This window comes from Lepidochelys olivacea (assembly GCF_965140295.1).
Source record: "Lepidochelys olivacea isolate rLepOli2 genome assembly, chromosome: 1".
Lineage (NCBI taxonomy): Eukaryota > Metazoa > Chordata > Testudines > Cheloniidae > Lepidochelys > Lepidochelys olivacea.
In genome coordinates this window covers 271278709-271293208 of record NC_140411.1, presented here as the reverse complement: position 1 = coordinate 271293208, position 14500 = coordinate 271278709, and the positions used below count along the sequence as shown (strand labels likewise).

At 40.2% G+C, this 14500-nt stretch overlaps 1 protein-coding gene across 1 annotated transcript in view; it reads left to right on the top strand.

Annotated features, from left to right (window-relative positions):
• Positions 1-14500, top strand: part of PLXNC1 (plexin C1) — a gene marked incomplete at its 5' end in the record, with an annotated part of 97288 nt that overhangs the window by 75406 nt on the left and 7382 nt on the right. The window contains 9 exons of the mRNA XM_084616862.1: positions 3452-3629; positions 4534-4637; positions 7632-7686; positions 8524-8555; positions 8645-8743; positions 10975-11138; positions 11700-11847; positions 13745-13882; positions 13969-14043. Coding sequence (XP_084472988.1) covers positions 3452-3629; positions 4534-4637; positions 7632-7686; positions 8524-8555; positions 8645-8743; positions 10975-11138; positions 11700-11847; positions 13745-13882; positions 13969-14043 — 993 coding nt within the window. The remainder of the gene's footprint in view (positions 1-3451; positions 3630-4533; positions 4638-7631; positions 7687-8523; positions 8556-8644; positions 8744-10974; positions 11139-11699; positions 11848-13744; positions 13883-13968; positions 14044-14500) is intronic.

Below are 14500 nucleotides of genomic sequence, written 5' to 3'. Positions count from 1 at the left end.
TTACTCCACCGGGTTCTGACACAGGGCCCTGTGAACCGGGAGTCCTGGCTTCAGGCTTAGGTCCCTGGCTCAACAAATGCATTCCCTGGGTCGCTTCCTACCCTTGATCCCAGATCCTGTAGTTCCTCCAGGGGTGGCAGCTTTCCAACTCCCTCATCCTCCATGGTCGAGTGGGGTCCTGTGGCGGACTCAATGTGCTTGGCCTCCTCAGACTGGGCCTCTCGCAGGAGCCTGTAGCTTGCGTCAGCTCTGGTAAGCCCAGACTGACCCAAGCTGCTTTCTTTTATGTACTCCCTCCACCGGGAACATGCGCAGCAGGGGCGAGGGGGCGTGGCCTCCTGGGGCCAAAGCGAGTGGCTAATTCTCGCAGGGCCAGTGCAGGGTTGGTACACCCCATCACAGAGACATTACTCTTGGGTCAGTTAGTTCAGTCTCAATTGCCATTCAGTCTTAGGCCTCTCTGTTGAAACTACCTGAAGGGTGCCGGCTGTAGTGAATTTTGTGACGTGGATACTTGTTCACAAGGACCTGCACTGAGACAATCAACTCATTTTCCAATAGACTACTGAACAGCCATAATATTAAGCAACATTTTGGTCCCCTCCAACTTGTGGTGAACTTGACCTAGCAACCTAAAGGCTCTATGCCATTGCCAGGTCTTTTTATTTCACATTCTGCCTTAACCAAGCTAATCCTAGAGGAAGGGCAATGTCCTGGGTGAGTTTAGATCAAGACACACACTGCTATGTGTCTTCGCTGCCTTATTTCATTGCGTATTATAAAGAATGCAAATTGTTGTTGTTTGTTTGGTGGGTAGTGTCGAAATGGAGGTAGGCCTCAAATTTCTGGCATGTTAACATATGAAGAGGTTTCACAGCACCTTCCATGGAGCTATTTGTGTGGGAATATATGTGCAGGAAAGGAGACTCGACAGAGGAAACAGAACTTTTCTTATTAGCCCAAAAGCAAGAGAGTTTTAAATTGAAATGGGGAAGTTTCTATTATATTGTGGGGCAAATGCTATAATAGGAAAATCACCTAAACAATAAAACATGTTTGCAAGAAGTTGAAGAGGAATCAGCTTCATTTTAAACCTTCAATTTAAGACTCAGTAAGCACCCTTGAAAGTGTTTTGTTTGGAATCCGGCTACTAGTGGAGGAGTGAACTAGAGCCACATGGGAATGTGTCAAGGGAGGGGCAAGCTGTGTGCCTTTTTGTTTTAAGAGCTCTGGGTGTCTGTCCTGGGTGGCTGGGGCTCGTGCAGAAGGGCCGTCACACCCAGTAGGCGGAGGTAAAGCCCTGCCACCTGAGCTTGGGCTCTCCTTCCACACAGCCCCCAATCCCTCACCTGGAGGCGGCGGGGCTCCGGCTGTCAGCCCCAGGGACCAGCACAGAAGTAAGGGTGCCAACGGGGCACTGAGTCTGCTGTGAAAAGTGATATTGACGAATATCCCTTTTCACATTGCCACCATTACTTCTGTGCCGCTGCAGTGCTGCCTTCAGAGCTGGGTGGTAGAATATGTACTTGGGGCTAGGAGGGCCCCACAAACGACTACAGATACAAAGGGTGGGGGGGTGCCGATCAAATACGTTTGAGAACCACTGAACTAGAGGCTTGATCCAAAGGCTATTGAAGTCAGAGGGAGTTTTCCCATAGACTTCAATGACCTTGGATCAGGCCCTAGATAAAATATTAAGCCAGTTTTGTCCAAATTATTCTATTATTCTATTCTTTGGATGTTATGATACAAAGCCTTTTGAAGTTGACAGGGAGACCTCCATCAGCATCAGAGAATTGTGGATCAGACCCCAAGTGTAAGTCACTTATACTTCCTTTTACTGGTTTTTCTGCATCAAATCTCAGCCAGTATTCATTTCTTTCTTCAGGCGCGATGTCCGCCCTCACTATTTCCACATCTCCTCCCCTTCCACTCAGTTTGTCCTTTCAGTAGACTCATTACCCTGGTAATTAAACATCTCTATGTCCTGATTAAGTCATTCTCAGTTACTCAAATTACATTGTATTGTTCATTAAATCCTGATGTTTGCAGTTTTGCAATCTTGTTTTTAATACTCCATCTGTTTTTATAGAAACAGGGAAGTTAATTAATGTCTCTTTCGGTTCTTTCCTTTTCTTTCCTCACCACAATGTAGTATTTTCCACTCATGGCTGATAAAAAAAAAATAGAAAGCACCACTCATCTATTATAATTATTAATATTTCTAAATCTGAGAGAGAAAACAGGCCCACACAATGACCTGAGGCTAACTCGTCTTTACTTCTCATGAGAGCAGAAAGGAAAAAAATGACATTTTTGGTTGCTTCCTCTTTTAACAGTCTTTCCTCTAGTAAGTCACACCCACGATCCTCATGTTTCAGTTAGGGTTTATTATAACATAGGTGTTCAACTGCTTAAATGTAGAGAGTTATTACATTAGTTTTTCCTCTGTGGCTTGCATTCAGTGGCTGACTTTTAAAACAACATTTGTTACAGTCACATATAGAACAGATTCTATCAGAACCCCTTTATTCACACACACTGAGATGAACAGAGCAAAGTTACCTCTGCTATAAGAAAATTGCAGTATTAGCAAAGCTTTATCACTGCCTCAAAATAAAAACCTAGTCATGCATCCATACTCATCTCCCTCTCCCTCCTGTTCTCATTGGCCGTTGCTAGCAGTAAATTTCAGGCAGTAAATCTGTGTGGTCCGTGGATGTGGCCTACTAGTTGGCTGACCCCACTCTGTGTATAGTCTAGTAAACAAGGTGGCTAGCAGCCACATCTGATTATGAGCTATGTCAACCTCCTCATACAAGACCTATATGCCAGTGGACCACTTCATGTATATCTGACGCCACACACGTTCTTTTACCCCCCTCACCTCCCTGCACAGTGACTTCTCTCCCTGTGGAGAAATGGTTGGATTCTGATGGATGCAGATTTCCATAGGAAATGTTTCTTGTGATTTTCTGTGCTCATCAATAACAACAGCTGGTGCTTACGTGTATTTTAACAATTTTAAGAAAAAACAATGCATATCATGGCTGCTTGCTAAATGAGTGACCTTCTCAAACCTTTATCCACTTGCAACTTCATTTTCTAGGAATCCCACTTATATAAAACAAATGCATATTTTAGGATGTCTACTTTCTTCTGATCTTCAGCGGTAACTCAATAAATATGTTTGTACAAATATAGAAGGAAAAAAATGCATATTTGAAAATATACAGGTGCATGGCAGTGATCCTTCGAACACTAAGAATTAATTAGATCTATGTGATGCATTGTTTAACTCCACCAAACAAACTTTTTGATTGGAAAAATAGTTTAAATAGGTGGATAACTGAAAAGCCTACTGTAGTGTGTCTAGCTCGATATACAGTGTTTGATACTGTGAAGCCCGTCTCATTCTCTGTAGATTTGAATAACATTTGTATTCTTGCAGGCACTGAATGTCTTCTTTGAAAAAATCCCAGAAAATGAGAGTACAGATACCTGTCTTGATATGCAAGTTAAAGTTCTGGATTGTGATACCATAGAGCAAGCCAAAGAGAAGATCTTTCAAGCATTTCTAAACAAGAATGGCTCTCTTTATGGTCTTCAGCTCAGTGAAATTGGTCTTGGTAAGAGAGTGGCACTGTGTGTTATTTCCATTATCCTCTTATGTTTGCTGCTGTTTCTGTGAAGTTTCCTACTTGGTAGATCCTATCACTGACTTTGGCTACTGTTAGTTAATGCTGCTTTGTCATATTACATTCTGGGGAATTCATACAGCTAGTAAGGCTGTAACCCCCTTGCCCCCAAAGTTTCATTCTTAGAAGTTAATGTGTTAAAACTACAACTGCCTTTACCTGCACTAAGATTTGAACAAACATTAGCTAACGTGTGTTAAAAACACCCCTTTTCCCCTTAGTATAAACACAGTAACAATGACAGGGACACTTGTGCAGCAGAACAGCATTAATTCTGGTGCACAGGATATCGCAATAACAAAAATATTCCCAACTGCACTCAAAACTAGGCTCTTTCTTTCCCCAGGACATTACTGTTTTCCTTTATTACCCTAAGCAGGCAGCCACTAAGAGAACTCAAATGACTGTATAAGACTGCCAAGGGGATGAGGAGTGGGATAGTTACAAAGGCAAATGGCAAACTGCATGCCCTTAAGACCACTGAATCTTTATCTGACATGACTATATAAACTGCACAAAAGTAAACTAATCTTGTTCATCCAGTTTTAGAAACAATTCCATAAAACACTCATGAAGCATCCATTTGGGCTTGATTAGTTTGAAAGCACCTGTCTGGATTGTGGCTTGAGTAGGATAAGGTGATAGTCTTACGTGTACAAAGAGTTTCTACAGGCAGGCATGCAAGTCATGCTCATGGAAACTAGCACGTGGACAGTGGTTAGTAGAACTCGGATTGGGACCATTAGTCCAAAAATAATAAAATAACTATGCCGTATTTTGCTTTATGGGACCAGGTTTAGTGTGTAATTGTTTTTTCAATATCATTGTTTTACAGAACTTCAGTCTGGTGCACAGCAAAAAGAACTGTTAGATATAGATGGTTCCTCTGTGATTCTGGAAGATGGGATAACAAAGCTAAACACCATAGGTCACTATGAGGTAGGAACAAAAATAGTGCAATCGAATTAGGAACCTATTTCTCCCAACCCCCAAGTACTAACTGCCCAGAAATATCTTGATTGATTAGAAGTCTAAACATTCACCAAGATGGGGAAAGCTCTGTACGCTGAGCACCTTATGCGGACACCTAGAAAATTTTTATCCCATACAATATTTATGGAATGTTCATACTGTTGAGTCACATGCTATTTCATGTTACTTGTGGAGAGGCTTGTTTGTTAGGGTATCACCCAGGGTTAGATAGCTCAGGTATGCTGTATTTGGTAGTGCAGTCCAGTGAATAGTAATAATTAAAGTGTCTGAGGTTCAATGTCCAAAATCAGAGGCACCCAAAAATACTGATCATTTTTGAAAACTTAGGCTCTCAATTTTTGCATTGCCTAATTTTTTTTCTTTTAAATTTTAAAGCAAGCGACCCTAACATTGCGTTAATATAGAGCTTTAGCTTTTAATTTCTTAGGGCTTTATTGGCTTTTTCTTACTAGAAAAAACAAAGTAAAAAGAAGCTCACCTCCAGGAAGTGTATGCTCCTTTCACTACACTACTCCTGGATGGCACGTCAGGGCCTACACACTCAGTGGAGGCACTCGTGTGCTTTTTACAGGATCCCCAGCACTTTCTCCTAAAAGCAGACAAGAGCCTTAACAAAGAGACCATGACAAGAGGTTACTTGCTTGCTCCCCAAGCAAATACAGAGCTAAGAAACAGCTTACACCACTGTTCTCCAGTCATAAAATTTAAATTTCCCAGGCTTCAGAGTCACCCGTGAATTCTAGGGGCACAAAGCTGAAGAAATTTGAATCGGACATGAGATCTAGTGATTTCTTATTCAAAAACCAGTTTTCTGTGGAGGATAAGGGACCTGGAGGGCCGGAGGAGAGGCACAGGCAAAGGCAGACCGCTGCCTTTTCAGCTGTTCTGAAATGCTCATGCCCCATGCTGCACAGACATGAGCGTCTCCCCCCGAAGCTGTACATCTCAGAAATTAATAGCATTTCAACTGCCTGTGGAAACGATTAGGACACGAACAAGCAATTGAAGCATCACGACAGAAAAGAAGGGCCTCATTGTTTATATATTGTGGAGGAAGAAATGGCGGATTGGTCAATGGTGGTCACAATGACAATAGAAGAGAAACACTTTTATTCCATTAGATGCTAAGGGCTAGCTTTTGTCACAAAGACATGACCCATTGTAGGGGTGGTGCAGAGCTGCACTGCACCCGTGACATCATTTTCTATAGGGAACCACAATTCCCTCCCTGTTCCTCTCGCCCTGGTTGGTAGCTGGCGTACATCAGCATTTATCTGTCTTCTGTGCTGGCCAGAGTGTGAGGGGGTAGAACCAAGGCTTTGCTTATTCCATGCTCCTCCATTCCAGGGAAGTAGGAAACAGGTGTCTAGTCCTATGTACCCAGATCCATGGTCCAGGTAGCCCACACAGAGATGTAAGAGGGACTCTCCCTCCCTCTCTCTCTTGTGTTGGTGCATGGTCCAAATCACAGTCTAGCCCTAAGAAAAGGAGTACTTGTGGCACCTTAGAGACTAACCAATTTATTTGAGCATGAGCTTTCGTGAGCTACAGCTCCGATGAAGTGAGCTGTAGCTCACGAAAGCTCATGCTCAAATAAATTGGTTAGTCTCTAAGGTGCCACAAGTACTCCTTTTCTTTTTGCAAAGACAGACTAACACGGCTGTTACTCTGAAACCAGTCTAGCCCTAGCGAATCTGCCCATCTTTTGAGTGGTCTTAAAGTACCATATGCTGAAACATTCCTGCAGCGCTGGATGAGCTGTGAAACACTGCATTATCAAATTAAACTTTTTCTTTATAAATATATGTATAAAATATTCCGTATCTGCCTCCCAGGAGCAAGTGTAAGGGCAAGATTTCTTTGGCACAAGACATAGCTTTCTACAGAGTATCTTAATGCTCATGCTGGTTCCCAGCGGTGGGCTGGCTGCCAAGGTTTTAAAAGACATTTACATTATTTTGGCAGAGATCCCTTCGTAGGATTGGCCAGTTGTTTTTGTAATTATAGAGCAGCGTGTGCTAGCACTTGGCAAAACACAGGATTCAACAACTGACTACACTCAGCACTATGCAGGATTAGCTTTAGATCCGTTCTTTGACAGTAACAGTATGACTCACCAGTTTCTTTTTAAGGGAAGTTTTACTACCTTAACAGTGGAGTTTATACGTGGAGGGAGGATGAGGATTTTCCTAGAAGTCTCAAGCCACCTGCCTAGGTACCTTAAGCCTAGAAAACTGAAATGCAGAAATCTACAGTACAGAAGTTTGATCTTTATCGCTTTGGAAATTGAAGACTGGAAATAACTATTAGAAACTTGAGGCCAGGTCAGCTGCATCCCCTCAAAATGCAGATCTCACCCTCCCTAGCAAAAAAGTGATAGAAGGCATTATATGCCTCCACAGCACCATCCCCATATGGGAAGGGATTGGGTGGGAGGCCAGGCTAGGGGGTCACACATCATTCTTGTACCAGTCCTGGAGGGAATCCATAGAAATAGGAATGTGAAGGGAGAGCACAAAACAGTGCCGGGGAATGATTAATGAAACCTAAGGAGATCTATGCAGAGCATAAATAAACCAGCAAAATCTGAGAAGAAGGAAAGCCTTAAGCTGCTGATTTTTTCAGAGGTGCTGAATTTCTATAACTTCAGGTAAAGTCTGTGGCAGTTGCAGCTGCTCAGCGTCTCTGAAAAGAAGGCTTTACAGCCCAGATCCTCAAAGGTAATGAAATCAATGAGAGTTAGGTGCCAAAACGCCTTTGAGGACCTGGGCCTAAATGCTTAGTGAGAATCATGTGTGCTATGTTGAGAATGGATAATGCTGGCATAACTCACATTTTGTATGATTTGAGATGCATCATAGGGATGAGGACATGAAACCTAAGGCTTCATTAATTATGGACACGTATATTTTAGTAAGAGATACTTGTTTTTGCTTTCAGATTTCAAATGGAACAACTATAAAAGTCTTTAAAAAGAAAACTAATTTCACACCAGGTAACAAACAAACTGAGAATTATTTTATTTTTATGTGAAGACTGTAATAAAGTTGTAGAGATTTGCATTCATAGTAGTTTGTATCTCATAGAAACAATGTCAAAAACATGACATTGAACTGTAACTGAGAACAGGGACAACTATTTAAATCTTGCTCTGAGCCTGTGACAGGCAACACCTCCACAGAGCATTGGGAGGAAGAGGTCAAAAAAAATAAAAGAAAGACATAGAAAACGTACAGTCTAAAGTAATAGAATGCGTAAAGATGCAGAAACTGAGAGGCAAGATGGCAAGGCAAAGAAGCATAAACATCACAGCTGTTGGCTAATGAGTATATAAACTGTGCACAGGAAACTTATGAACAATTGTATGAACTATAGTAATAAGCAGTTAATGACAGAACTTCAAGTCAGCTCCATTATTCACTTTGTAAACCTAGAACTTTTTACTCAGCTGTTTCAATAACACACCAGTAATTACAAGATACACGTTAGGTGTCAAGCACCACTGGTCAAGCTGCTGCCAACAACAAATTATGATAACCCTGTTCCGGCTCAGTTTGCTGGCCAGAGAATGGAGGGGCAATTGGAATCATGGCTCTGCCCTTTTCCTCAACCCCACCCTGCCCACCTATGTAGAGGGAGCAAGTAAAACAGAGGACCTGTGAGCTCTGACCTAAGGTCTGGTAGCCTGCCTAGGAATGTACAGTGAGGTTCTTGCTCCCTTGCATGGGCACATAGCCCAACTCACAGTCTAGTCCGAAATAAAGGTGCCCATTGCTGCGGTGCATTTAACTGACACCAGTTCACACTCTTTCTCCTTTCTCCTATGGCTTAGATGTGGAATACTCGAACGAACACTGTCATTTGGTGAGTTAAATAAACCAGCCATTTAATTGTTCATTTATTTAACATTGAATGATTATATCAGGATGACATCTATCCTCCACTGCCTGTAGATTTTACCTGACTCTGAAGAGCCACAGGGAGCAATGCACAAAGGAAAGCAAAAATTTGAAGTGAAAGAAATGTATCTGACAAAGCTGCTGTCTACCAAGGTAATAGTTCAGGATTCATTTTGGGGTAGGTTGGGCGGTATATTTGACTTAGCAGAAATTGGTGTGGAAATTATGCAAACCTGATGTATGTGTATGACACAACATTAAACTGTAAAATCACTACTAGTTACAGATTTTTATCTTTCACAAAAATAACTGTATGTTACAGATTGGCAAAGTGGAGCCCTAAGTTAGGGATCTAGTAATGAATTCTCCCGTCTGAGCACAATTGTTACCTCCTTGCCTTTTGAGGATAAGATTGTAGTTACTGGGGGAGATGGGGTTTCCTACTTGTTGTACAGGCAAAGGAGAGGTTAGTGTTTATAAACATTCTGGGTGAAACCTGGCCCTGTTGGAGTTAATGTGAGCTTTACTGTTGACGTCCATAGAGCCAGGATTTCACCTTTTGGATGGATAGACTATGTTCCAGAATGATTAGAGACTTTGGGTGCCCAACTTGAGATACCCTGACAGGGCCTACTTTTCAGAAAATGCTGAGCACCCACTATTATTTTTGAAAATACATGTTACTGTTGAAAACTTAGGTCATAACTTTTATAATTTAGGGATCTAATTCATATAGTGCACAGTTTTAGAAACAATCTCCACCATCACTACCAAAAAAAAAAAAATACCCTCACTAAATTCGAGTGAGTTATTTCTAATGAAGCCAAGAATATAAATGTAAAAGCTCTTAGCAACAGCATATCGTTTAAAAATATTATTACCAATTCCCTTACTGGATAAAATTCTGTGTTATTCAGGTCGTCAGACTAGATGATCCTTAAGGCCCGCGTGGCCTTAAATCTAGCAATCTAAGATTATTGTCATGGAAGGTCCCAGAATGTTCCAGGGTGCTTTTCAAAGAGAATGAAGACCAAGATCCACAAAAATTAATCCTGCCTCTGCAATTCCCCAGCTGCCTAGTAACATCCAGTGCTAGCAAACTGACCTAGAATCTGGCTGCTGTGGAAAAGATCAGTTTAGAGGCTGAGAAACAACAAAACAGAAGTAGTCTTTTAAGTAAATTAATCATCTCCTACTTTATAATAGTGTACTGCATCCAGTGTCAGCATTAGAATAAGACAGTGCTTTGAAAATATCACACTCAAACCCTATCTATATGTGCCATGGGCTACAGGAAATGTCATTGTGTTGGACATGTTTAGATAAGCTCTGGTCCCAGCTTCTGAGCATGGTACCAGACCATGGGATTGTGTCCCTGACCATCTTGGCTTATAGTCATTGATAGACCCATCCTCTGAACTTGTCTAATTCTTTTTTTAACCCAGTTATACTTTTGGCACCTTAGAGACTAACCAATTCATTTGAGCATAAGCTTTCGTGAGCTACAGCTCACTTCATGAGATGTATTCTTTTTGCGAATACAGAGTAACATGGCTGTTACTCTGAAACCAGTTATACTTTTGGCTTTCATAATGTTGTTTGGTTTTTTTCCATTTCCTCCTTCTTAATAATATTGTATGAATAGTGTCCATGTGTTTTTTGTTAACCTGCCTTGCCCTTCTACCACCTCTGGCTTTTGTTTTTTGTTTTGTTTGTTTTGCATTAAAAATAGCTAATCCTCAATTCCTCTCTTTAATGGAGGACCTTTTCAAGGTCTCTGATTATCACCCAAAGCTGAATCTTAAGACTCAGCAACACCTCTTCTCTCAGTTGTGCACCAGGGAGGAAGAACAGCAGCTTGGCTTACATTCTCATGTGACATCATTAATCAGGTCCTCTAGAAATCTTGATATGATCCTCCCCTCCCAAAAAAGAATAAAGTGAGCACCTGTTGTATTCCTGATCTTCTTTGAAAAAGGTAGAAAAAATATACTTTTAGTTAAGATTGCGTGATGTTATCTAAAGAAGCAGGAAATGGCTCAAGACAGTTCCTCCTCCCATACAGAGTTCATCTTTACATTTACCACAATTCTCCCTGTTGACAAAACAATGTAGCTTAGCTGGTGAGCTGTTATGACAGCTGATGGTGATAGGTCTCCAGTTTCTTTTTTATTTGTGATTCTGTCCACACCTGTTGAGTCAATTTTACTCATACCCTATATAGTGTGCATGAGCATGCATGCAAGCGCACACATCAACCCCTGGCCTTCATTTCTGTGTATGTTTCACTTGGATTGTGTTTCAACTCCCCTTCCCCGTCCATCTTGAGAAAGTTTATGCTTTTCACCTGTAATAACAGGACTGCTCATTTTCTTGCTTTTCAGGTTGCAATTCATTTAGTTGTTGAAAACCTCTTTAAAAGCATTTGGAGTTTACCCAACAATAAAGCCCCAGTTGCCATCAAATACTTTTTTGACTTTTTGGATGCTCAGGCTGAAAGTAAAAAAATTACAGATCCTGATGTGGTCCATATATGGAAAACCAACAGGTTTGTTTGTATATATGTGTGTGTGTGTGTGCTTTCTCAGAATACTTATGTGAAATTGGAACAGGGTACTTGTAACCATACCTTGTTATATAACGTGTGTAGGTGTTATGCTGTGACTAAGTACTCAAGACTCGGAAACAATCTTGCCTTGTTTCTGTTTGTGAAAAATGTATCACTTAAAATTGAGCATTGCCCACTAACTTTTGTGGTGTGGCTACCTGGATCCAAGTTATCTGTCTGGAGCTCTAATATATCAGTTAGATTCTGATATATGGCATGATAGCGTCTAGAAATTTGATTTTCTCTGATTTACACTGATTTTCTCACCCAAAGGAAGTCTTTACAAATCCACAGAGTGATTTGAACATTAATTGGTGCTGGCTGAAGCTCGAGCATGGATTTGACTGGTCTGGTAGCTTTGTGGAATTCACTAATGTTCATTACTGCATGAATGAGCAACTCAGAATTGTGCCTGTCTGCATGGTGTAATGAATTCCAATACTGAATAAGTCATCTGACTTGAGCTGCTGAATTTAAAGTGCTTGTCCTTTCTCTGATTAGTCTTCCTCTTCGCTTCTGGGTGAATATATTGAAGAACCCTCAGTTTGTCTTTGATATTAAGAAGACACCACATATAGATGGCTGTTTGTCAGTAATTGCACAAGCTTTCATGGATGCCTTTTCTCTAACAGAACAGCAGCTGGGAAAGGTAATGCTTGGCCTTCATATTTTTTTGCTGTTTCAAGACTGAATAAGGTTACTTTTAATTATGTAATGCTTTTTGGATGAAATCCTGGCTAAAGTGAAAGTCAGTGATAAAACTCCTATTTCATCCTTTGTTACTCTATCTCATAGGAAAATAAGAAATTGAATGATCCAGAGATAAAGCTAAGAGAGAATTTAACTAGGAATTGTCATATCTAGTCTAAATTTCCTCATGCATTTTCTATGTTCTTTTCCATCTTGCCATTTTAAAAGAGTATGATGAAGAGGGGGAAAAGTTCCACATTATTTGGTCAAAGTTGCATCTGTGATTAATCAAACGTTTTTAGAGATGTTAAAATTATTAAACCAGAACTCCAGATTTTTCTGCCATACATTAATGAGGCATGCAGCAAAGACTGCTGATAAGCTGCTATCCAGAATAATAATAGGTAAACTTGAAAAACATTGGAGATGTGATGCAGTTCCTTTTGCACAATGTTGGCTGCTTATCTGAACATATCCAAACTTCTTTGATGGAGAAATCAGTTTGGAAATCTCACAAGTAGAGCCTTTCTTACAAAATTTTCAGAACTTTTTGGTTGACCTGCTCAAAAAAACTTCAGTAGACATTTTTTCTGCTATTTCCCCTTCTGGCTTAAACCAGAAATACAGGGTTAAACAAAATGATTTTTTAAAATGTTAACTATACAATTTTGAGCCTCAAAAAAGTTTCAGACAAAAATTGAGTTATTTCCTGTTTGATCTGTACCAGTTTGCTCATCCTAAATAGGTGGATATTGAAGAAAGCAAGATTTTAAAAAAAAAACCCAGTTATTTGATAATAGGATTTTAGAGTTCTTGAAACTCAAGCTAAATTGACTAATAACTGGATGGAAAACTCCAAACCGCTGTGGCCTGCATGTTAAAACCCTCCTATTGTTAGATTTATGCTCCCTGGTCTAACCATCATTAGAAACCATTGCTGATACAATGGCTTATATTAGCCATTTAAAAAAAATCAAGCTGAAACTTGCTATACGTAATATCAGTGCATTTAAGAGTTTTTTAGTTCTTAAAAAGACAACAAATATTATTTCATGATTTTGCACGACTTTTCTAAGCTTTAGATTAAAATATTCTTCAGTCACTTGTCAAATAAACATATTTATTTATTTTTATTTTAAGACACTAATAGGAGTGCCAGGATATTTAAAAAGTTAATTATAAGCATACACATAGTTTACTCCCCATAATTTAAAATAAGTAAACTATTTCTGAAATCTGAGGGCACTAGCTCGTAGCTTCTGAAATCTTAGGTTCAAAGAGGGGCTTTAGCTCTTATCAAAAATCTCTTATATTTTGAGGGTCATTCCTCACAGAAGATTAGAATTGGAATAGCTGGGCTGGCTTGTAGGTCAGTATCGCTTTAGACTCTTAAAGCCAAGGTGACAATCCATTTGCCTCTGCCTGAATCTCACCCATGTATTAACTCATTCTTCTAAGCACCAGATTCACATAATCTCCCTGCTCTTTCAGTAATATTAAACTGTCCTCTCATCCTTAGAGAGGAGCCCACTGCAAGGCAGGGCTAGGTCCACTGGCAGGTTAATGTAAGGGAAACTCACACAGCGGCTGCCCACATTCTATACATAAATAGAATTTCAGTCTCAAGAGAGTTGGTTCAGCTCTCACAAGCGGGGGAAAATATAGTAATTAGTACTCCTGAGCCCAGTAGAAATAGTTCTACAGTGACTGTCATGAAATTCAATTTTGCTTGACTCTCTTAGCACGCGACCACCCTGCAACCAGAAGTACAGTAAATCCACTCCGTGGATGCAGAAGTTTGGGCAAATTTGTGCTGTTAAAATTTACTAATCTTCATAATATGTTTTCTTTTTAAGGACGCACCAACAAATAAACTTCTCTATGCTAAGGATATTCCACTCTACAAGGAGGAGGTGAAAGCTTACTATAAAGCAATCAGGGATTTGCCTCTATTGCCCTCAGAGGTAGAAGAATTTTTAACTCAGGAATCTAAGGTATCATTAATAAGCGGACACTTTACTAACTTTTTGTTACTTTTTAAAAAGCAAAACTGTCTCATCAGATCTCTCTTCTTTTTTAGAAACATGAAAATGAATTTAATGAGGAAGTGGCCTTGACTGAAATCTACAAATACATAGCAAAATATTATGATGAAGTAAGACCTCCTGTTATTCCTATTTATGCAGTTAATGTAAACTAACCACATCAGGCACTGATGTTTGACTTTTCAAGCTAAGCACGGTCTAGTTTTGTCAGTGCTTGATTGGGAGACCTCCACGAAAATGTCAGAGAGAGTGGCTACTGGTAATTCAGAGATTGTCTGAGTCAGTATAGAACCAATACCTCACGTGGGGATAAATGTCATATATTTATAGTATCTTTGAACTCAGCCATAGAGTTAAGATTCTAAACACACCTTGTTCCCTGCCACCACTTTTCATAAAAGTGAATTTAAATTCTCCCTGCAGTTGCAGAAGGATACTGTGTTCTATGCTTCCTGTCCCAAAGTGTTTGGAAATGTTGTTAAGTGACTGTTAAACAGCTGTCACAACCAACCCATTTCCCTGGAGATTCTGGAACTGTTTGGAATTCAGTGTGCTAGATAACATAGA